Here is a 25738-nt window from a genome sequence, read left to right as displayed (position 1 = left end):
ACATAAAAAAAAAAATAGTTTGAGAAATGAAAACATTTTGGTTTTCTGTCTCTATCTGAAATTTCAAACACAGTTTAGTTATGTGCTTTAGTATGTTAATCAGCAGATTTAGAAAGTGCTCTTTAAAGCGCAAAAGAAAGATTATTAAAACATTATTAGGATTTTTGATTGTTAATTTTAGTTCATATCTCTAGGCCTACCTTACATTCTTCATATCAGACCCATGTTTTCCAGGAAATGCATTAAATTTTGAATTGAATATGTTCTTAATATTATTTCTAATTGTTAATTTGATTTCTCATGTCTTTTTCATTTCCTACAATGATATTTCTCTGTCTTCAACATAAATCACTGGTTTTACTGTCATTCTGTCCACACCATTCACAAAACACTGTTGGATAATAAATAAATGCTTTTTAAACCTGTACGCCCTAGTCTTATTCATATCTTCATTCAATAGCCATACATTATTTTCTTGTATTGAATATAAATTCCTTCCTTTAATTTCATAATTCCAGTGATGTTAAATTTTTTTTGTTTTTTTTTTGTTTACCGTTTTTGCTTTATTAAGATAGCTTAACTCCACTTTGCTGAATAATGACCGTATATATATATATATATATATATATATATATATATATATATATATATATATATATATATATATATATATACATTTTTTCATTCTTTTTTTTCTATTGTTGTTATTAGGCGTTTTCATCGATGTGGCAAATCAAAACAACAGCATGATTAATTTTAATTTTTTTAATCATCTTTTTAATCTTATATATATATATATATATATATAATATTTTTCGTATTATAGCCAAATGCACTAGACTCTAATCATTGTTTTCATGTCTCCTGTCCCGACATACAATAGGCTACATTGCATTACATTTATTCAATACTTTCTTATAGTTTCCTATCATCTTTATCTGTATGTTTCTTCATGTCACTTGAATATTGAATATTGAATATTACGTTCACGGTCGTGTCTCGATCAGTCAGGTCTGTCAGACTGAAAGGTCGATGAAGGAGAACTCGATGTCCATGCGGAAGTGACTCTATCTCTGATCATTTGGATAAATTCACAAGAGAAAACAACCAAATTAAGATGTGAGTATGCTTAGTCGGATGCTCTCGTGTCAGTTGTGCATGTTTTTGTCTGTTGGGCTCTTGGTTTTCGCGCGTGCTGCAGTTTGAGCGTCCCGTGAGGATGTTTGTTGTGGTTTGAACGGGACTGTGTTTAGATGTCAAGCCCAAACCCCAGCAGCTCACCGCTTTCTGCGTTAAACTGCATTACAAACTGTCCACCGCTGTTTTGTATCAAATTTTTTACGTTTATACACACACACCTTGCAGGGTTTTCCTTACAAGGTCAGTACTTAATAAAAAAAAATATTCTAACAAAAAAATAAAATAAAAAAATGTGTACATATCATCGTCCTGTTTAAAAGTTTACTTTACTTATTTGTTTTAGTGGTGTATGAACCCCTTTGTTGTCCTCAATGTGAAAGGATGGATCTCAAAGTCATACAGTTAGTGTTGAAAAGGGATTAAATAAAAATAAAATAAAAATAAAGAGTGTGCAGGACATAAGCAGAGCTGGACCATCAAAATCACAAAATTAAAACAACAACAACAACATTTGATCATCATTGGTAACAACACATTAAAAACCAGGGGTATGTAAACTTCTGAACTAGTTCATTCGTGCAAATTCAGTTTTTATTTAGCCTTGACTTCAAGTAAAGAGATGTGAAAAAGTTTATTCAGGACAATACTGAGTAAAAAATAACATGCAGTTTTTATGATCCTATTGTTTTGTTAAAATCTTGCATAATTTGCAAGGGGGGTGTAAACTTTTTAAGCAGAAATCTAAATCATGACATAAATTTGAATGTGTTGATATCTTTATGTTCCATTTTGGGGGTTAAACATTTATTATACATTTTGATGATAATAATTTTGTGCAATTAAATTTTCTTTCCAGCATAGTTAATAAATGAGACATAATTTATAATATGCAGTCAAATGTAACATTTGAAATAGATCAGCTAATTTGCATTTGAATTCTGCTCGCTTGCTTTCTCAAATTCAGTTCCCATTTAAATTAAACAGGCCTTCTCAGGTCAGCTGTGAATGGATTGCCTCGCTGTTATAAATGCATTTTTAGAAGTATTAAATGTTTCTGTTTCTGTGTGTGTAAAGGTAAAAGGACCTTGTTGTGGTGTCCAGCTGGAATCATCATGTCCTCCGCTGGTCCATCTCTGTCGTATCCCGAGAGCCATCGTGGGACGTTCTCCTCCGACAGACACGCTGGGCTCCTGCTGGCTCAGATGAACAAAATGCGCCTGCAGTCTGACTTCTGTGATGTGCGGCTGCTGGTGGGCGGAAAGGTGTTCGGGGTCCACAAGCTGGTGCTGGCTGCCAGCGGCCCGTACTTCACTGCTCTCTTCTCTGGAGCCATGAGCGAAGCCCATGAGGAGGAGGTCCGCATCGCTGGAGTGGAAGCTGACGTCTTTGAAATTCTCCTAGAATTTATTTACACTGGTATGCTGGTGCCATACATGTGTTTGTCCATCAGTCAAAAACATGCAAAAAAAATGCTACGGGGTAAATATAGAGTCAGTGCATTAATCAGTGCTCTTTGGATGCGGGATTTCTTAATTTATCAAAAACATTAAACTCCAAAGCATTTAAAAGTTTAGTGAAAATAATAATAAAATTCCTTATTTTTTTTTTTTTTAATATCTTGTAATTTTGCTTGTCTAGTAAATGCATCTTAATATTTTGACTAGAAACAAGACTACATAAGATAAGCCTTTTTTGCAGTGTGTATAAAAGTGCAATGTAAAAGCTCCATATTTCCCAAACTCTTGCCGGTGTATGAAAGGCAAACATATTAAGAAAAGCGCTTGTTTTGCTCTTGCCAGGCTTTATAGACGTGACGGTGGACACGGTGCAGGAGCTGATGGTGGCTGCAGACATGCTGCAGTTGAGTGAGGTGGTGGATATATGTGGAGAATTCCTGCGGGCTCATATGGACCCATCCAACTGTGTGGGGATCTATCGCTTTCTGGAGCAGATTGCCTGTATGGAGCTGCTGCAGTTCACTGAAGACTACATCCATGTCCACTTTCTAGAGGTGGGTTCATTGTTGCAAGTTTTCCATTTTCAAATATTGAGTTTTTGTTTCTTTTAACTGATAAATGGGTTTAAATGTGCCATGCCTTGATCTTTTGATAATTAAGATGACTTTTATACCATTAAAACATCCTGCAAGTTTCATGACCTATTATGAGCGTGTATGTCAAGTTTTAGCTCAAAATACACCACTGATAATTTTTATAGCTTTTTAAATTTGCCACTTTTAAGGTTTTGAGCCAAAATGCGCCGTTTATGTGCATGTCCCTTTAAATGCAAATGAGCTGGTGCTCACCTCCCCCTTTTCAGAAGAGGGCGGAGCTTCAAGAGCTCATGCTCTGACATACAAATAAATATTCTACTATTAGTAACAGCCTGTTATCTTTACATAAAACATATTAGGTTTAAAAGTCTGCATGTCATCTGAATAATAATTGTCGATTATTAATGAATTACACAGTCGAGGAGCACGGTGTGATAAAATAAAGACAGCTGGTCTCACGGTGCTTTAGCTGCTATTACAAACTTTAGAAGTCCCACATGATTAAGAGCTCGACAAATTCAAGGGGTCGACTACTTCACATTATTTTACACTGATACGGACATTATTAGGTAGCCAGTGCAGAGACTGTAAAATTGGGGTAATATGATCATATTTTCTAGCTGGTGAGGACTCTAGCAGATGCACTTTGGACTACCTGTAGCTTGTTTATTGAAGAAGCAGCACAACCACTTAGAAGTGCATTACAATAATCGAGTCTAGAGGTCATGAATGCATGAACTAGCTTTTCTGCATCAGAAACAGATAACATGTTTCGTAGCTTGGCAATGTTTCTAAGATGGAAGAATGCTGTTTTTGTAACATTGGAAATATGATTTTCAAAAGATAAGCTGATGTCTAATATAACACCCAGATTTAGAGGAAGTAACAGTTACATCCGTCTAGTTGCAATCTGTAGTCTATGAGATTCTGTGTACTGTTTTTCGGTCCAATAAGAAATATCTCTGTTTTATCCGAATTTAACAGGAAAAAATTATTGGTCATCCAATCTTTTACATTTTTAACACACTCTGTTAATTAGATAATTGAGAAGTTTCATCTGGTCTTGTTGAGATATATAGCTGTGTATCATCAGCATAACAGTGGAAACTAATCCAGGATTTTCTAATAATATTACCAAGGGGCAACATGCATATTGAAAATAACAGGGGACCTAGGACGGATCCTTGTGGCACTCCATATTTTACTGGTGATAAATGAGATCTTTTTTTTTTTTTTATTGCACGAAGGAGCTCAATTGAGCAGACACAACTTTTTCTACAATTTTAGACATAAATGAAAAATTTGATATGGGCCTATAATTTACCAGTTCACTAGGATCTAGTTTTGGTTTCTTAATAAGAGGCTTGATAACCGCCAGCTTGAATGGTTTTGGGACGTGACCTAAAGATAACGATGAGTTTATGATATTGAGAAGCGGTTCTTCGGCTACAGGTAACAACTCTTTCAGTAATTTAGTGGGTACAGGATCTAAGAAACATGTTGTTGGTTTAGATACAGTGATAAGTTTATTTAGTTCTTCCTGTCCTATATTTGTAAAGCAGTGCAGTTTATCTTTGGGTGCGCTGGATGAAACTGAAGTGTTAGACGCTGTAGAATCTACATTTGTTATTGTATTTCTGATGTTATCTATTTTTTCAGTGAAGAAATTCATAAAGTCAAAGTTAGTTTTTCTCCATTTGCGTTCAAGACTACAAGTTTCTTTCTTGAGAGAGTGAGTATTACTGTTATACCATGGCACAGTACGTTTTTTCTCTAACCTTTTTCAATTTGATGGGGGCAACAGTTTCTAATGTATTAAAGAAGATAGTGCCCATGTTGCCAGTCATTTCGTCTAGTTCATATGTGTTTATGAGTACACAGAGCAGTTGAGATAAATGTAGCCAGGTTATTCGTGAATCGTCTTCACATTAGCCGTCTTAAATTTAATAAATTCTCACATATGTGTCACACGAGGACTGTCCGGAAAGTATCCTGATTCCAGCCATGTAATATGAAAAATACAAATGGTATGAAAAATGCAAAACGATGAAACAAATTTTCATCACGTCTCATGCAGAGTTTTCTGGTTGAAACGTCACCTTCAGCTCAAATTTGATGCCTTAAGACTTCTGGCTTTTTCCAAAACTAAAATCACCTTTGAAGGGTTTCTTGTGTCTTGTATCTTCTTCAATAAATGTCTCTATTTTTCATATTACATGGCTGGATATTTTCTAGACATCACTTGTATTTCAGTGTTTGATGAGCAACAGTAAAGGTTTTCAGTTTTTTACCTGACTCTTTTAGTAATGCCCACTTTTGTTCTACAGTGATGTTTGTAGGGCTCCACATATTAAGTCTTCATGACTGTCAGTATTAAGTGGTTTTGAAACCCCTGCATCCTGTGTCTGGAGTCAGGTGTGCGTCTCAGAAGAGTTCTCAAGCTTGTCTAAAGATCAGCTGGTGAAGCTGCTCCGCAGTGAGGAGCTCAGGATCGAAGACGAGTATCAGGTGTTCACGGCTGCTATGGACTGGCTGCACCACGACGTGCCGCACAGGAAGAAGCATGTGGTGGAAGTCCTGGAGCCGGTGCGCTTCCCGCTGCTGTCTCCTCAGAGACTCTACAAGTACATCGAGGGTGAGAGAGATGCTGTGTTTCACTTTAGTGCTCCTCTCCGCTCAGGATTCATGTTTGTATCTTCTGATTAGATGGACATAATAGGCAGAAACTTTCACGTAGGCTGACAAGGTTATAATTTACAGAAATGTTACATCGAGACATTTTAAGAGGATTAAAAAAAATGTGAATTAAATATTCTACAAATAATATAGGCAGCGCAAGTTATGTTAAAATATATATTCATACACAATGGTAATTCAAAAAACTTGGAAAAAACGTCTTCAATTTTGAGTCTTTTCATAAGGTCTCATTTATATCATGTTTTAGTGTTTGACAAGCTATAATAAAGGTTTTGGACTTGAAGCATTGTGGCGCACTTTGATTTTTTGGCGATTTGTGCGCAGCGATGCTTCAAGTCAAGCAAACAAACATACACCTGTGCATATTGGCATCGCTTTGATCGTTCCCTCTTCACACGCAGCCCCACGATTGGTCGATTATGTACAATACCTGCATGTTATTGGACAAACTGCTCTGGATGTTTTAGGCAATATTAAAATCCTGGCCGGGACGTGTCCCGTATGAACGGCGCATATGGCCACCCTATATGATCATAAAAATTCATAAGGACAGAAAAAGAAAAAAATTAAAATTAAAATTGATTAAAGAGGTCATCGGATGCCCATTTTCCTCTAGTTGCTAAGATTCTTTAGGGTCTTAATGAAAAGTCTATAACATACTTTGGTTAAAATCTTTCAATGGTAGTGTAAAACACTTTTTACCCTATCAAAAACAGCTCTGTCTATAGCAGCACGTTTTGTTGCATGTTCCTTTAAATGTTAATGAGCTCTGCTGACCCCGCCCCTCTCTTAAGACCCACTCTCTGAGAGACTTAACTTTAGCGCATTCATTGTAGAACTTGCTAACTAGCACTATTAAGAAAGGCGATTTGCAAAGATTCATAAATACTGTATAGACTACAAAACATTTTCTATAAAAGAGTAGTGTATTTAACATTACAATTTGACAATCTGACTTCTAATTTTAATGTAACTTTATCTCTTTAAATACTTTAGTCAGTTCAAGTAAAATTGATGCAGTCTTATATTATTTATTAAGAATTAAAAGAGCAGTTTAATGTCTATCTGTGTCTTCTTGTGTTTGATATGGGATTTAGAAAGTAATTAGTGCAGTGATCTAATTACACTGTTGTAGATGATAAAAAATTTTTGTCTAACCACCTCACTGTCTTTAAGTGCATCAGCACAATCAGACTGTATATGTTTGGTAAGCAGCTTGATGTATTCTTATAGATTTGGATGTATGTCTAGGTGCAGATATCTCGTATATTTTACAATGTGGCTCATCTAATCGTAGTTTAGAGTCAGAAGTATCTGTTTTATGATGTTTGTTTTTGTGCACACATTGGTAACCAGACTTTCTCCTGCAGGTATTTCAGACTTCAGTTTGCGAGTTGCATTGCAAACCCTTCTGAGAGAGTACACTGAAGTTAACAAGTCCCCTAAAGAGAGCAAACCTTTCAGCCTTCTGCAGACGGCCAAGGCCCGGCCCCGGAGAAAAGCCCGCAAGTATCTCTATGCCATTGGTACGGGAACTCTTCTGTGAGCATGCGGGTGTGATACTCGTCTTAATCGTTTTTCTAATTCAATACCTCTCTGCGTGTGTCTCTCAGGCGGTTACACTCGTCTGCAGGGCGGCCGATGGAGTGACAGTCGGGCTTTGAGTTGCGTTGAACGCTTTGATTCGTTCAGTCAGTTCTGGACCACCGTGTCTTCCCTGCATCAGGCCCGCAGTGGACTCGGGGTGGCCGTCCTGGAAGGCATGATATATGTAGTGGGGGGTAAGCGTGTGGGTTTTTTCCTGTAATTTCTGTAGCGTCGCAACATATCAATATTAGGACCCATGCTTTACATGTACAGTGCATTTAGCAGATGCTTTTATCTAATTGGTCTCTTATTGCACAGGAGAAAAGGACTCGATGATTTTCGACTGCACAGAGCGGTATGACCCAGTGACCAAGCAGTGGGCAGCAGTGGCGTCTCTGAACTATCCACGCTGTGGGGTCGGAGTTTGTTCCTGTCATGGAGCGCTTTACGCACTTGGTACGCAAATTCAGATGCTTTCCGGCAGGATGAGTTTATGCATTCAGTCCGTCAGGGTTTTAATTCAGATTCACTGTAACACCATGTGATTTGTCAATGCTTTTAGCAACATTCCTGCCAAGGTAAACGCAATGCAATCATGAGGGCAATAAATGTTGCATAAAAATGATTATGGTTTCAGGTGGCTGGATTGGCTCAGAGATCGGGAAGACCATGGAACGTTATGACCCGGAAGAAAATAAATGGGAGGTTATTGGGAGCATGGCTGTTCCACGATATTATTTTGGCTGCTGTGAGCTGCAAGGTACCCAAGTCCTCTTGGAGATCCCAACCGTGTTAAAGATAAACAATTTAATTTTGTCATCATTTACTCACCCTTATGTCATCCCAAACTTGCATGTAATCTATAAAAAACTAACTGTCCACCTGATTTCTGGAATCTTTTATTTAATGAGTTCATATATAATTAGTTCAATCCAAAATACACCACCTCTGTAGCACTAAATAATGTTAACTGGTAACCAAGCCAGTGCATACTCTCAGTGCACTGTGGGGATATGAAATGTCTTCAGTATGTTGTGCGTCTGCTCCAGGATTCATCTATGTGATCGGTGGCATCAGTGATGAGGGTACAGAGCTGCGCTCGGCTGAGGTTTACGACCCCATCTCTCGCCGCTGGAGCGCCCTGCCTGTCATGGTGACCCGCCGGGCGTATGTGGGTGTAGCTAGCCTCAATAACTGCATCTACGCTGTAGGAGGCTGGAATGAGGCTCTGGGATCTTTGGACACAGTGGAGAAGTACTGCCTGGAGGAGGTTAGAACCCCATAAAGTCTGATCTATATAGGGCTGCAACAACTAATCAATAATGAAAATAACTGGATGAATTTGATTATTGATTAATCTGGTCCATGTACTGTGCATCTGTGCAGTGAATAACACATTTAAACTTCATGCGTCTTGTCCTTTGCGTCAGACGGAGTATGACTTGATACATTTTATTAAAATATTTCTTGATGGACATTAAACAGTTGTACATGCAACGCAAAGAATTTTATTTTTATGAGAGCAGTAACAGTAAATTATGGAAGCTTTTCTCTGCCATAGAATAAAAGTAATAATAATTATGTGTCCCAATTCTGACATTCATTCTTGTAATTGCGATTTTATGTCTACGATCCTGATTTTTTTTTTTTTTTACGAATTGCAGGTTTATATCTTACAATTGAAAGTCATAATAAAATTGCAATTGTGACTTTGTAAAATATTGCAATATCATTATTATATATTATACATTATATTAATTTAGCAGTTCTTCGAACAAAAAGTCTGAATTGTGAGAAATAAACTCAACTAAACTTTAATAAAGAGAAAAAAATAAATCCAACATTTTGTTTTTATCCTCTGGCGGAAATGGCCTTCCACTTCATTGATGTAAATATGATAGAATTACTTTGTTCAGACAAGTTTTTGTTCTATGTTTAGTGTGTGTGCTTTTGTTTTTGTTTCATGATTTTTAATTGAGTAATTTTAACTTTAAGCTTTAAAATGGTAAGCCAACAGTTGATTTTTGTTACGGAATGTAATCTATTTGACCCTTTTTCTGCACATTATGTATAGCATATCCTTCATATTGCACATTGGAGGACAACACTAGCCAGGATGTAGAATAACATTTTTAATAATCATTATTTAACAGATAGTTCCAGTCCTTGATTCTGATTGGCTGAGCCGCGTTTGAAGCTGTTGTAAATCACTCCACCAACATACACCTTTGTTTACTTCTGTGTTGCTCGGCAACTACTTTGTTGGAACCACACCTGTTTCTTGTTTGGTGGAAGATAACTGTTTTTATTTATATCATTACTCTTTACTTGCTCTGTTTTATTCTGTGAAGCCTTACTATGTATATGGAATAACCGTTTTATAAAAGCAATAAGCCCATGAAGCTGTGGTTTACAGTGAATTTATAACATCTAGATTAATCGATTGTTAAATGCAGCCCTACATGTAACACTGTTGACATTTTCAAAAACTTAACCTTGTTTGCAAATGTTTGACTTCTGGTTTTAATGCAGTACATGTCTCTGTTGTTCCAGGAGAAGTGGGTGGAGGTGGCGCCGATGGCCGTCCCGCGCGCTGGGGTAACGCTTGCAGCCGTTAATGGTTTGTTATATGCGGTGGGAGGTCGGACCTCGAGCCGGGACTTTTCAGCGCCGGTCACTGTAGACTCGGTCGAAATCTACGACCCCCACCTGGACACGTGGACGGAGATCGGTAACATGATCACCAGCCGCTGTGACGGAGGTGTAGCTGTGCTCTGATAGGGCACATATTCACATCACTCCACCCTTTTCAAGTGTCTAGTTTATGATCGTTTTTAAATGAGTGAAGATCGTTCTCTTGTGTGTTTGCGGAGGCTTTTTATTCTTTGTTTTGAGACACTGTGAGATCATGAGCCATTAAAACATTTGTGTAACAGCACTTCTAACAGGACACAGCCAGAAGATTCACAGCCTGCTTCAGTAAGCCATGATTCATTATGTATAGATGATCTTCATCATCATCATCATCTCGTGTGAATATTAGCCAGCAACTTGCTTCTTTCATTGAGTCCTGTTTCACATTTGCCTCTCATGTTGTTACATTGCACTTTTGTATTGTACTTGTTTGTTTCTCACAGTCTTAAACTTGTGGAAAACATGCTTAGATTGTTGTTAAAACATCTGAATTTAATACTAGAATTTGTTCAGCTGAGAGCTTTAATATTTCATTAATAGAGACTATTTCCTGGAATAAAAAAGAAACTGTTTTGCCACTCCACTTTGACTCTAATATCTGACTCGATGGCACCCAAACGTTCCCAGAGGACTTTAGTTTAGGATTTTGTTTTCACTATTAACTAGTTGCATATAACTCGAAATATTGGCTGTTTAATACTAATAAAGCAATAAAATGTTTTTTGAAACCTAGACCACATAAACACATTGCATTACAGCAAATACACAAAATAAAGTTATTTTTAGTAACATCATATGGCCCCTTTAAACAAGGGTAAACCATTATTAACATAACATCATCAAATGCAATAGGATATATCACATATTTATATCACATTGGGCACTGAAACCCTATATTAGCGTAGATGTATATATAATGTATATTTCAGACAGTCACATACTTCACTGTAATGGAGCAGTTTTATTACACAGGTAAAAAGTTCTAGAATAAAAAAGGAGAGAGAAAAAAAAGGTAACATTTGGTTCAGACGTTGTTTTGAGACATTAACTGCATTTCTCAGAATCCACAGACACCACAAACATCTGACAGATTTCTTTCAAGGAAATGTTTAAGATGCACCAAGGAATGACATGATATCTCAAAATAAAGACGACATACACAAGGTACACAAGGTCGCTCTACACGCCACAAACAGCTGGTGTCTGCTCAGTTTTTAAAATTATGCCATTTTAAGAAAACCTTTGTTACATTTTGATAAACTTCATGTTTCATTTGTAGGATTGTACATCACAATTTATTATATTACATCTTTTTCCACACTCAATGAGTAACATACAGTACTTTAAAGGTCAGGAGAAACAAATATAAACATGTGTGTGTGTGTGCGCGCTCAACAGAAAAACATAAAAGCCAATTTTAAAACTCAAAACTATTGTTATACATTATACCAGGAGGACTGAAACCACCATTTAGCCATTAAATGAAACCACCTTTAAAATACATTTATGTATCTTATAATTACACTTTCTGTGCTATCAGTGGGTCAAAAGACCCAATCCATTGATTTGTTACCTTCATTATAATAATAAATGTTTCAAACGCTAACAAACATAATGGTGCGATTTAGGTAAAATTAAGCATGATGATAAAATGAATTGTGCATGTAGTCTACAGTTTCAGTTTGAAATGTTGTATTATTTTGGTAATCCGCATAATTTGATGGTCACGTTTAACATTAACAGGAATAGATCAGAACTACTGGAACAATCAGCTGTATAAGACTGAAAGCATTAATAATGTCTGCTAAAGAGACGTGTGGCTGTGTTTATAAGCTGCCTTGCGCCTGAAACAAAGCCTGCATCAGCTTTGAACTCTATAAAACTTCAAAAGCTAGTAAACATATTCAAGTGAAATAGCCTTATTTACAGAGCGTAATCGGGTTCAGAGTAATGTGCATGTAATGTGCATGTGGAACATGATGAGACGCAACCATTTCCAGCATTTAAGAAATAGGTATTAGTTAAGAAACTACGCTTTTCCTCAACTTGTACGATGTCAGATGTTCAGATGCAATTATATTTGAGGGAAAGCAGGTGCAACACGCTGCTGGTATGTGCAGATAATAGCTCTGAGTGTTAAAATACTGTGAATGGAAAGCTGCGTTGTGTTTGCAACATCAAAGAATGAGTTACAATAAAATATGAGCACAGAAAATAAACTATAAATTAGTGGACATGCTAGAAAGATATAAAAATTGTTATAAAAAATATATATAAAAAAACAAAAAAAAAGGACTTTCAGAGTGTTTCTTGGTTGAATCTTCATGTTTCTGACCTTTAACCCAGGGATTACGTGTGCTATGATTTGTTGGTGTCTCTGACCTTCTGGATCTCCTGTTTAAGGAAGAGAAACCATGAGTGAAATATTCTCACACGAGAGAGATCACAGATAAAACAAGTGGTTACGCAGATGAAGGCAGACATTAGAGGGATGTTCTGATGAATAGGGATGTAACAGTGGATCAGTTTTGTGGTGGCTGACATCTTCTGTGATGTGCTTGATTAATAATCTGATAACATCACTTTTTTAGTATAAATGTGAAAGGAGGGTTGGGTACCGAAACCAAAACTTGACATATTTCTGTGTGTGCAATGAATCTAGAATACAAGAGCTTTCTGACTTCTTTTCTCTGAATTTTGAGATACAATCCCGCAATTGTGAGTCCAATTCTGAGGGGGAAAAATGGGCAGTCCACAATTCTGACATTTTCTTACAATTGCCAGTTTATATCTCACAATTCTGATAATTAAACTCATAACAGAGTTATATAGTCAGGATTGCAATACAAAAAGTCTGAATTGTACAAACAGTTTAATTTTTTATTGTTTTTCTCTAGTGGTGGAAACAGGCTTCCATGATACACTCCTATTTGTAAAGTAATAAAAACAACAATTGAAAATAGATAGTACTATGGGAAAATAATCAATCAACTATAAAATGCATACAAGCATTTAATATCAATCAATTGTTTTTCTTCTAAATATAAAGTTTTTGCTCCACTGGATTTTGTGCAGTTAACAACTATACATGAAATACTGTGATGTGGAGTCAGATTTATTAACTGTGAGAAAGACATGAATGCATATGCGTCTGTAAGATTTTACCTTGGCGCTTCTATGGGATTGCTGTCTGACTAATTTGCCATGTTTAGTAAATCTGGCCCCTAGTGACTGGAAGATCTTACCTCAAGAAGAGCGTCTTTTAATTTCCCATACGCTAGGTCAAGATCATCATTGACAATCAGTACATCAAATAAACCTGGCTCTTTACCTGAAATATGGAGATATATTTAATATTTATATACATATATATACATTAGTTAGATGTGAAAACAATTACAGCAGTATTTATTTCCAAATAATGACTTACTTATTTCCATGTCAACTTTGGCGGCACGTAAACGTTTTTGTAGACTTTCCTCAGATTCGGTTTTTCTATCCCTTAATCGTTTTTCCTAAAGAGATGAAGTTTTACATTAAAATGCTGAAAAGGCATGCAAATATAATATTTGGATTGAGACGGATGATTTCTCACCAGGGTTTCCATTGACGGAGGCTGGATGGACACATAGATGGGGTTGAGATCGGTTCTCTTGATGTTATTCACTCCCTGCATGTCAATGTCCAAAATGCAAATCAAATTTTTGGCTTGAACAGCCTGTACAGCTGCTTTACTGTGAACGGGGCAAAGATGATGTTAGTTACAACTGCATGAATAGACAGGATTTCTCTGAAGTAATCATATTCATGTCCCTCATATCTTTGGCTGCATTAGAATGATTTGGAATATGATCAAGATTGCACAGAAGGACGTTTGGAGAAAATATAATATTTAACGCAACTCTAATCAACTGAATGGCTTGACATTTGTTTTGATGAACGAAAAAAGTCAGTAAAATAATTCAATCTTCCCATCGCAAACAGATGTTTAGCTCCAACAGAATCAACCCTCTGGTGCTGTTTTGACAGAAATGAATTTGTAATATTTATTTATTTATTTATTGTTTCCTTCATCGGAATTGTACGAAATTTGGTAAAGGAAAAATAAAAATAAATAAAACAGCCACACCTGCACTGTTTGCAGTGAATAAAGACCACACTGGAAACGAATGGGAAGCGAATTTCTTTCTCTAGTGGAAACGTTTGGTACTGCGCCCAAACAAAATCTTATTTTTTAATACATCAACCTCATTTTTGGAACGCAAGTTGTTTAGATACAGGACTTTGATTTCCACACAGTTTGAGAGTAAAACCTTACATATTTCATATATTTTGTGCATTTTTCATATTGTATAATATATATACAAATCATATATATTTTTTCAATTCAAAAACTATTTCCCAAGTGCCTTCTTTACAAAGAGACCTGTGTGCATTCAAAATTTACGTTGGTTTACGCATTTTATTTTACGGTCTACACTCAAAAAGTGGTAAGCAGGTACTTAATAGATCATAACCATAAATTTAGTACAATAAAGTCCCCTAAAAATACAATAAAACATTACTGAACTAAAAACATACTAATTTCATTTCATTGATTAATGAAATTTATTTAATCGATTCATTGTATTAAATCACAAAAACCTTCACAAACGAGCAAGACTCTTAAGGAGGAGGACTATACCTTGTTCCATACATGTTCCCTGAAAATTCAGCATTTTCGATAAATTCCCCCTTTGCTATGGCCGCCTGCATCACTTCCCTGGTAACATAATGATAATCTGAAGAAGAAGAAAAAAAAAATCAGAAATGGCAGAAATCTGACTGATAAACCAGAATAACAATAGAGATGAAAAGAAAACCATGTATTTGAGTGCATTATTTACAGCTGCAACCTATTTTGAGCTCATCAGCGTTTCAATAACGTAACAGTTTGTGTATAAAAAACTACAGCTAAAGGTCTGCTCTCACCAACACTAATGTACAGCACAAAAACTAATTTTCACATTGTGTTCGTCTCAGACCAATGTTAAAACAACAACAACAGATGGATAAATGAGAATGCAATTTCACACTTTGACCGTAGGTGGAAGGTATGGAAAAGATATATCATACGTATATCAATTGTATTTCTTTTATTAATATTTAATAGACATAAACACAATGGCAGCACTGTGTAACTTTCTGTTTCAGTCACCCGTTTGTCACAGAGAAGAAAACCTTTTTTTGCGATGGTTTTTAATCAAACAAATCCAAATCCAAGAGCCCAGAGAAATGTTCCCACCAAACCTGAGTCTTGTGGTGAACAAGAGGAGATTGTGTTTGACTGCTCGCTCAGATAACTAGCTGTTTATGTAATGATTAGTCATTGTTGTGAAAGCATGCTTCAGTGAGAATAATGCAAAAGATATTTCAGAAGAACGGTGTTTCTGTAGCAGATCAGAAGCCTAACCTTTGCCGTTCTCCTCTCCTGGACGGGGGCTCCGCGTCGTATCTGAAAAAAAAAAAAATCATTCTTGGCTATTTGTCATTTTCCAGCATTTGTACTTCAGTGTGTGTCTTACGGGAAACGCTGAAGCCAAAGACGCCGTCAAACTCCTTGAGCAGCTTCTTCAGCAGAGTGCTCTTGCCAGCTCCAGACGGTCCACTCATCACCACAGGCCTCGGTCCAGCCATCGCTGAACACAGAGACACACACACACACACACAACACACACACACACACACACACACACACACAATACACACAGAGACACCAGGAGACGTCTACATCAAACCATTGACTGACGACTGAGCCGTTTTGAAAGAAGCCTCTCATGCTTGCCTAGGCTACATTTTCTGATCAAAAATACATTCAAAACTTTCATATTGTAAAATAAATGTTTTAAAATACAATTTATTCCTGTAATGCCTCATTACTCCACCCTTCAGAAATCATTCTACTGTGCTAATTATTATCAATGGTTCTTATTATTGTCAATGTTAAAAACAGATTTTGTAAAGTAAAAAACATATTATTAGTAAAAAAAAACATTTTTTTCAGAACTCTTTGGATGAATGGAATGTTCAGAGGAACATCTGACTTAGCACAAACGTTTGAATATTGAATTTCATAAAAATATCATAAAAGCAGCAAATTTTACTTAATTTTTTTTTATAACTCAAATAGAAAACAGATGTTTTAAATTCTAATAATATTTCACAATATTATATCATTTTTTTACTGGATTTTAGAATAAATTAATTAATTAAAAACACACCGTTAGTGCACACTTGTTTAAAAAAAAAAAAAATAATAATCTTTTGAACTTTCTTAACTATAAACAAGAGTGGCATGGATTTTTCCCCTCAGCATTTCTCTCGACATGTCGCAGCAGGCCTGGAGCACAACAGCTCATTAGTCGTCAGCTAACGAGATCATCAGATGAGGCAATCCACGGAGGACTTCTTAATGACTGTCTGTGATCCTGAAAACTACAAACCCTGCACTGAGCCATTACATGCAGCTGAACCAATAAACTAATGATAATCCAAGAACAAACCAGCAAACAGATCCATCCAAAACACAAGCAATCAAACTAATCATTTTCTGACACTAATCTAGTGTCTCTTTCATTAAACAACTTCTTTAGCATGAACTGTAATGCATGAACTCTACTCTCCTAAGTTTATATTTAAGCATTCAAACAATATTCATTATAATACATTATTATTAACAACAACAACTAAATCTGCCTCAGAATCCAAGCTCTGTCTGTGCACTGCTTACCTTGCTCAAGTGTTAACGTGTCACTTCGGTGTGTGTAACTGAAACTGAAAACACACACAGCACTCGGTGTGATCTGAATGTGTGTGTGTGTGCTCCAATCAGCTCACCACAAACCAAACGTGTCACACACAACCCAGTCAGTGCCATGGCATCAAACCCTACAGCAGACTGACTCAGCACGGAGAAACACTTCTACTTAACGCTTACAGAAAACTATGACATTTCCCATCAAGCTACTGAATTATTCAAATAACTACAGAATTCATTCACACTAAATAATTAACTACATGGGTGGATGAATTTTACACCAAACATGTCCAGGTCACAATTTAGTTTAAAAGTAAAAGACAATGATTAAGCATAAACCAAAGCTTATTTTCAGGTCTGTTAAGAATTATTTTTTTTTTCCTTTGTGATGCATTTTCTCACATATACACTACTGAACTATAAACAAATGAACTAAATTTATATAATTATTATTATTCTCAATGCTTATTCAAATTACTGTAATAGAGTAGTTTTATTTGTTAATGAATCTACTTCACTGCTAAATCTACACCACATAATGTCACTTTTTACTGTGTAGGTGTTATTATACTATATTTTGACCACATATCCACAATTTGTTTCCCCTCCTTTTTAAAAGTAGAAAGTATGTTTTGTTCAGGACTCAAAATTCATAATAAAGTCAGAATGAAGTCTATTTAAATAATATTTTAAAGTATGTTTCCACCATTCTACAGAAGTCAATGGGGACCAGCCACTGTCTGCTTACAACATTCTTCAAAATATCTCCTTTTGTGTTCAGCACATACATTTTTGGGGTGAACAATCCCTTTAAACACTAGCAGGTACTTCTCTTTACTAAAAAAAATATACAAGTCAAGTCTAGTTAATGCAGACTCAAAATAATTAATGCAGAAATAAATTGCTTGTCAATTTTCCATTAAGCTATATTAATCACCAAATCTTGGATTCAATCTTTTTGTCAACTTGTTTTCTTTCGATTAGTTTTTAGAGGTTTTTATAGCATAGACCTCACTGATTGGGGTTTTAAATAAAAAAGGCCTTACTATAATCCTGATAATATTCACTCATAAACAGAGATGCATAAACCCAGATCACCAGATTCTTTATTAATGTTTTAATTTAAATTAATGTTCATTTTTTAATGTTAGTCTGACAGTAAGCTTTGTTTCTAAATGCATTTTATATTAAATGAGAAAAGCGAAAAACATTTTCCACTAGTAGTTTGAACTGTAACTTACATTCACAAGCAGCTTCGTATTTTCAAAGCCACAGATAAAGACTATAAATAAATCTAAACAGGCACACTACTGTAGTTATTTAATCTTGTACACTGCATAATACATTATACAGGAGTATTACATGCACATGATAAAAGCATACGCTGAAACATACTAAACGTGATGAATCAAATCAGCTACAAGAGTAAAAAAAAGCATCCCATGAATAAAAATCAACATTATAACAGCACATCACCACTTCTTTACTGGATCCTCAACACAGAAAGATAACGCCACTGGCGAACATAACACATGATTTAAAGCTCCAGCTCATTTCAACTCACCTGAAAAAACCCTGGAAATAAACCTCAAATACATCGGAGAGGACAAAACTGATCAAACACGGAGAGAGTGTCTTCTGTAATCTTCCTTCTCTCGCTCACAGCCATTACTGACGCGTCGATGACGTCATCAGAAGCGACGCGACGCGCGCCTCGCAGATCTTTAACATCCGCGCGCCGAACGCGCTCATGATGTGGACATCGCTTAATCTTACAGGGACACGCCTCACGGACAGTTTAAAGAAAATAAACAATTTTGTCTCTGAATAGTGTCTGTGGTGATTAAAAACAGCTCTTCGTGTTAAATTTATGAAATATAAGCAGGCGGGTTCCCGGATGTTGTGTGAAGCCCAGGCCTGATAGCTCCGCTGCACACGTGTGTGTAAAACATCTCTGTGTGTCTGGAGGAGCAGAAGTCTTGTGTGTCTCATCGAGATCTGGAGGGTGAGAGTGGGTCAAGACCAGCCCAACTGGGACGAGTTGAAGAACTGTTTAACAATATGTGTATTTAAGCTAACAGCGCTAACAAGCCGCGGCTAACAACCCAGTCTACACTATCACTGTGGAAAACCATTCCCAAATATGCGATTATATTCAAACAAGCTCGCTTAGTTTGCACTTTACACACTAGAATGAATAACAAACTTACTCAGAAGGCTGATAGTGAATAGTTGTGTGGCTAGATTGCATTTATTCCATGACCGCTGATAAAGTTTTTCTCATGTGTAGCCTACCTTCTTCCTTGCTGTGGTCTCTCATCACATCTCCTGATTGTGTGATGTGTCGGACACCTCCAAGTAGTGGTTTTTATGGACGTGTTGTCTTTCTGGTGAAGGTGCTCAGAGTGACATCATGAGATCCTACTATCGCGAAGACTGAGCTTATGAATATTAATGAGGTCTCGCAAGCGTTGCCTGGTAACCTGATCGGAGCGTCCCACTAGAGCGCATGCGCAGCTCATTAATATAAATATTTAATATAATAATTTATTTATGCAGAGCTGTCGTCAGTGAGGCCTACTGGGCAAACGTGTCGCAACAACTGATCTATATCAGTGGTCGCAACCTGTTTAATATTCATAAGATAATATCGTCATAGTAGGGTTCCTAATTTGACGTACCTTTTTTTTGTCAATACATTCAACTGACCTTTAATTTTATTGACATAGTTGGCTGCTTATCTTTTCTTTGGGATATTGATTCAGAGCTTTCATGCAGGTTGTCATAGGTAACTAAAATTAAAACTATGAACTATTTTTTTTTTGCTTCCAATAAAATAAATGTAAACTGAAATAAATTATAAAAACACTTTATTTCCACTAGTTGTCAACATTTCCAATATGACAATTTTTATTTAGTTTAACTTTAAAAAAATAAAACTGAAATATAAATGAATAGAATTATATATATACAAACCCTTAAAATGCTCAAACATAACAAAATCACTAAAACATTAACTAAACTTTAAAAAAAATAGAAAAATAAAAACTGATTCAAAATATTTATAAAACCGTTTTTATAAAATTAATATATATATATATTTTTTTTATTAAATTAGTAAAAACTTCTAGGTTTTAATATATTTAATATAAATAGTTTTTGACCTCTCAAGCACAATTTCCACTAAAGTCAAATTACTATGCAAATAAATAATTATATTATTACTTTAAAAGTATTCAAAATATTATATTATATTCTAAAAATTCTTAATTCTATAATAATAATAATAATAATAATTATTATTATTATTATTATAAATAAAATAATAATAATAATTATTATTATAAATAAAATAATAATAATTTTCATTACAGGAATTCATACTGATCTAAATTAAAAGCAGTATACAACCAATTTTGCAATTATATGAAAATACAATTTATATAATTTAATATTTCTCACAGTCTGTTCTGTGATAATGTAATTTTTTTCAACATTGTAGTAGTGAGAATGAGATTAATGTGCTTTACATTGATGGAAATAAAAACAGGATTTTACTGAATTTCAAAGTGAATTCAGCATCGATGATGCATTCTGGGAAATGTTGTTCATCTGTAAGGCCTATAAACCTTTGAACGTCAAGGTTTTTTAAACAGTCTTTTTTTTTAAATAAAAAAACTAATGCAAATAATTATAATTCTCATTACAAGATTTTACAGTGCATAATGCATTTTCTTTAATTAAAACAGACATAAATGCAAATGCAATAATTGAAAAATACAGTTGAGATAATTTAATATTCATAATGCTCTAATCTTTAATAATATAATGTTAATTCTCAACATTATAGTACAATGATAAAATGTGCAGAAAAATTAGCAATTGCTTAAAAACCCTTGCAGAAAAATCTGAAAATGGCTTGGTACTGAATGACTGAGTGTTGAATATAAAACAGTGCCACTGCCAAGATCGATCAATATACCTCCAGTACACAAGGTCTGACAATAATGTTAATACATATGCATCTATAATTATATTCAGAAGGCCACAAGAGACATGCAGAAACTTTTGAAATGCATATTGATAGACAAAATAAAATGACTAGAGTTTTGTGAAACAGCACTTGTTTTGTAACTAGCTCTTCTAGTATTATATGTTACTTTAATTTCTAAAAAGAATGTAGGGATATTATTATGAGATTCTGGTGTTTTTCATCAGACAAATGGTGCTTTCCAAACACGAAGAAGAAGCCAGTCGAGGACTGATATTAATTACAGATCTGACAGAAGAGCAAAAGGGAAAATAAAAGCAAGAAGGAGAAAAAGAAGCAGAAGTGACTCTTCAGAATCAGACTCTGAAAGCTTTCAAGAGTTTCCATCGAGTCAGTAAACTACAGTAAAAACCTTTATTACTGGTTTATAAGCTGAACCTGATGAGTGTGTGACAGATGCTTCACAAGAGGGCGCTTGGACACTGATGCATTGCTTTAGTTTCGTCAGAAGTGACTGAACTGTGTTTGGTTTGAAGGAAATGAGCACAATGTTACTTCATTCACAAATGCAGTGAGCTGTTTTCTGAAGCATTTCTTCATTTACACTCCAAAGCAATTTGTAAATAAGATTTATATATAAACTAATAATATATTAGTTTTAGCAAATATTACAATTTTAGTTACAATCTAAGTAAGGTATTAGATTTTATGCAATGTATACTGACTACTTTTTGGGTTAAGGGAAGAATTGCAGGCAGTTATAAAACTAATAATAAAAATAAATATCTATATAGTTTTAATATTTAAACAATACAAAATAAAACATGTTAATGCTAAAAATAGAAGTTTCAGTGTGAAAATCAGAGAAATGTGAATGTGTTGTTAAAATATTGAAATATTAAATTAATCTTAGGTAGACTGATGTTTTATGTGAAGGTGTTCAGGAATTCCTGCATATGAACAAATATTAATAACATCACATGGCCAAATTCTTCCTGATTTTAAGCATTTTTGTCTCCAACTAGTGGCTGGTGTGTGCAATTCCACTGAAAGACCTTCTGGGTAAATTAATAATAATAATAATAAAGGAATTGGGAAGAATCAATAAATTATGAATAATTTACTGCCATTGTGCGAATAGTATGTAATTTGTTAATGTACAAAACCATAACTGATCTAATCACGCACATTTTAAAACGTATATAATCTTATTGCAAGCACTTAATTTCTAGAGTGTGATTAGATAATCCAGATTACATGAGAGACTATACAGCACTGGTGTAAAATGTTATATATAGAAATATGAAATGATTTAACGTGTTTAAAAACATGTAAGTATAATGTCCAGTAGGTGACAATAAATTACTTTCATAATGAGTTTGAATACTTCATTGAAACATTTAGTTCAAAATGTCCTTTTATAATTATTTCTATAATTGATCTCCAAGTCACATTTTGTCAAGGACTATATTAATTGCCTGTCAACTTTTGTTATGGTTTCATTCTATCTTTTAGTAAATGCTATAATAATAATAATAATAAAAGTATATATTATTTTTATTTATTTATTTATTTTGCACAAATTCTGTACAACAAATTGCGCATTAATCAGTTTTTTATCCAAGTATTTTAGGGGGAAACTATGTCAAAGATATTAATTTGGTATGCTTTTAATAATATTAATAATGAAAAATAATCATTAAAACCGGATCAAGGAAATAGAACTGGGTTGGTCAGACGAGGCCTGCTACTGAAATTATAAGTCAAAATGATAAAATTGTCAACTAAGGTGTAAATCCATACAGTTTATCTGTAACATAGTTGACGAACTCAACACTGGCAAAAACATGTTTTCTTTGTAATATCAAAATGGTGATTAAAGATTAAAGGGTTAGTTCACCCAAATAGCAAAATTATGTCATTAATAACTCACCCTCATGTTGTTTCAAACCCGTGAGACCTCAGTTTAAGATATTTTAGATTTAGTCCGAGAGCTCTCAGTTCCTCCATTGAAGCTGTGTGTACGGTCTACTGTCCATGTCCAGAAAGGTAATAAAAACATCATCAAAGTAGTCCATGTGACATCAGAGGGTCCGTTAGAATATGTTGAAGCATCGAAAACACATTTTGGTTCAAAAATAGCAAAAACAACGACTTTATTCAGCATTGTCTTCTCTTCCGTGTCTGTGTGAGAGAGTTCAAAACAAAGCAGTCTGGACATCCGGTTCCTGAACGAATCATTCAGTTCACCAAATCTAACTGAATCGTTTTAAACAGTTTACTTCTCTAATACGCATTAATCCACAAATGACTTAATTAATTAATTACATTTTTGTTTTTGGTGCTTCAACAAATTCTAACTGACCCTCTGATGTCACATGGACTACTTTTTCTTACCTTTCTGGACATGGACAGTATACCGTACACACAGCTTCAATGAAGGGACTGAGAGCTCTCGGACTAAATCTAAAATATCTTAAACTGTGTCTAGAAGATAAACGGAGGTCTTACGGGTTTGGAACAACATGAGGTTGAGTTATTAATGACATAATTTTGCTATTTGGGTGAAATATCCCTTTAAGTTCGGCAACCAACAGATAATATATCAACTGAAACCAGTATCTGTTTTGTGGAGAGAGCATTTTCTCGACACTTTTGAACATCTAGAATAACTCTTATATTCCCATAAAGCCTCAGTGACAGTAGACGAGGACAGAGTCCATGTCTGACGTATGCTGTCCCCCCAAACTGAGCCAAACGTCCCAGGCTCACCAGGAATAAATCATTGTCTAGGTGTGTTTTGTGCTCCCCAGGCGTAGAAAAGATCCCGGGACCACCATGGTCCTAATCCATCAAGGAGCAGTCAGAGTGGAGCCGGAGCCCGTGACAGCCCTTTAAGAGGGGCCCAAAGTCTGACCACGGGCCCCTGACCCCCCTCAGCAGCACCAGCACCAGCAGGACACGGACTCGTCCTCTGACGGACACAAAGCTCCCGGCGGCGCCATGATAGCAGCTCAGACGACTGATGCCCCGCTACACACGGATCCAGAACTGTGTGTGTGTGTGTGTGTGTGTGTGTGTGTGTGTGTGTGGCAGACTGATAAGGATTTCTGGGTGCACTACACTTGTCCTGTAAATGTAGAGTAAAACACTGTCGGGTTCGGTGTATTCAGCACTCATTCTGGACACAAAGTATGACTGCACTTCCTTCAGTAACTACTTTTTAAAGTTGATTCGAAGGAAATCTGTCCAAAATATGTCTTTGGTCACATTTCCATCAAATTTTGGCTCAAGCAAATGAAGCTTGATTTTGGCTATTAAAATTGATCATCAACATTTTTAACATAATTTCCCTCCAAAATTCTTCAATAGAACTGATCAATTTGTTTTACTGAATCTGTGCAAAAAAAAAAAAAAAAAAAAATTTTTATTTTTATTTTTATTTTATCATATATATATATATATAAAGATAGAATTAAAATTTGGAACGACAAAAGAAATTTGGGGGTAAAAAAAAATGTCCTTAGAATATCACAGTGCAAAAAATGTTAAAGTGGTAAATATAGGCATTGAGATCTTTTTTTTTTTTTTCTGGACCTGTTTTAGTTTTTCATGTATAAAGAGAAAGAACAGCAGACGTGAACACTTTTTTTATTCTTGGTTATGTTTAGTGAAATAAACCGTTTTTTTACATACATAACATAGTGTCGTTTAATTATCAATTCACCTCAAACTTGCAACTTTTTTAAAATGATACGGTTATATCGTGTAAATGCAAATGTTATGTAAAACTGTGAAAACATATTCACATGCGAATTATATGTTTGCGTTGTGTTTCTTTTCTTTTTCGCCACCTACTGGTCTGGCGTAGATAATACAGCGTTTTTAGCAGTTGTCTCAGGTCTGTGTCAATGGATCATTTTGACGACTGTCTGCGAGCAAAAAACACAAAGGAATTTTTTTAGCACATCTGTCATTGAGGCACTGAACCTGTAAATGCGGAATAAAAACATACTCTTAGTCTAAACTTACAGTAGTTTTGCTGTACAATTTGACATGAAAATAAATTTGCAATGCAAAAACTGTTTCTAGTCCTATATATAGGATTTAAAATAATATGTATTTTTTCCTTTGGATTAATTGAAGGTGAAATGTACCCTAGACATGTCTTCAATGCATGAAGAGAGAAAACTATGTATATAAACCTGATTATAGCAGACACAAGATTTTCACTATTTACTGAAATAACTGTGTTTTACAACGTGGCATCGTCGACTTCGACTTCAGCACCGCAATCCTTCAGATATTGTTTTCTCCATCTGTTTTGTTCTTATGTTGAGTGCTGCTTCCTGACTGTTGGAATGTACTCCTGTCGTTATAATAGAGCCGAGTGTTTGCATTTGCATTGAGTTTGCTGTGAAAGGCAGCATTCTGTTGGCTGGCACCTGGGGCCGTGCGAGAAAAGAGCAAGGCGCAGACAAAAGACAAGTGCAAAAATCCAGGCCCAGGGATGGCCCGAGCGCCACACACAATCCCCAAGCCGCTGGAGCAGCAGGAGTGGGCTGAACAAAAGCCACCCTGTAAGAGAGCCGGCCAAAGCGAGCGGAGGAGAGCAGCACCCCTCCTTTCCCATCATCATGCCTTCCCTGCCATGTATTACTGGCTTGGCTGCATTATCCATGGCAGCCTAATCGGGCCAAAGGAACGTTGTCCTAGATTGCTTTCCCTCCCCCTGGTTGGGCCGAGCGCCCCGGCGCCTGATTCCAGGCTGCTGACCCCG

At 35.5% G+C, this 25738-nt stretch overlaps 2 protein-coding genes across 5 annotated transcripts; one reads left to right on the top strand and one right to left on the bottom strand.

Annotated features, from left to right (window-relative positions):
- Nucleotides 1-1004: 1004 nt before the first annotated feature.
- Nucleotides 1005-10754, top strand: ipp (intracisternal A particle-promoted polypeptide). 2 transcript variants are annotated; one of them, XM_026206983.1, is made up of 10 exons: nt 1005-1119; nt 2215-2556; nt 2940-3151; nt 5609-5828; nt 7261-7416; nt 7504-7650; nt 7796-7933; nt 8115-8237; nt 8527-8747; nt 10031-10754. In XM_026206983.1, exons 2-10 carry the CDS (start codon nt 2253-2255, stop codon nt 10253-10255), a joined length of 1746 nt encoding a protein of 581 aa, XP_026062768.1. In that variant the 5' UTR covers nt 1005-1119; nt 2215-2252; the 3' UTR covers nt 10256-10754. The 2 variants fall into 2 exon arrangements, with proteins under 2 accessions (XP_026062768.1, XP_026062767.1); XM_026206982.1 differs by having other exon boundaries at nt 1006-1119; nt 7504-7671.
- A 358-nt stretch (nt 10755-11112) lies between these two features.
- Nucleotides 11113-19418, bottom strand: LOC113046110 (guanylate kinase). 3 transcript variants are annotated; one of them, XM_026206984.1, is made up of 9 exons: nt 19263-19411; nt 18532-18965; nt 15736-15849; nt 15624-15665; nt 14856-14952; nt 13767-13905; nt 13602-13686; nt 13417-13502; nt 11113-12565 (listed from the first exon to the last, which is right to left on the bottom strand). In XM_026206984.1, the coding sequence occupies exons 2-9, from the start codon at nt 18563-18565 to the stop codon at nt 12530-12532; spliced, it is 633 nt and encodes a 210-aa protein (XP_026062769.1). In that variant the 5' UTR covers nt 18566-18965; nt 19263-19411; the 3' UTR covers nt 11113-12529. The 3 variants fall into 3 exon arrangements, with proteins under 3 accessions (XP_026062769.1, XP_026062770.1, XP_026062772.1); XM_026206985.1 differs by lacking the exon at nt 18532-18965 and having other exon boundaries at nt 19263-19418; XM_026206987.1 differs by lacking the exon at nt 18532-18965 and having other exon boundaries at nt 19178-19274.
- Nucleotides 19419-25738: the final 6320 nt, after the last annotated feature.

This window comes from Carassius auratus, chromosome 27, assembly GCF_003368295.1.
Source record: "Carassius auratus strain Wakin chromosome 27, ASM336829v1, whole genome shotgun sequence".
In the NCBI taxonomy this organism is placed as follows: Eukaryota; Metazoa; Chordata; class Actinopteri; order Cypriniformes; family Cyprinidae; genus Carassius; species Carassius auratus.
The sequence above is the reverse complement of the archived record's forward strand: the minus strand, read 5'-3'. Positions and strand labels throughout refer to the sequence as shown.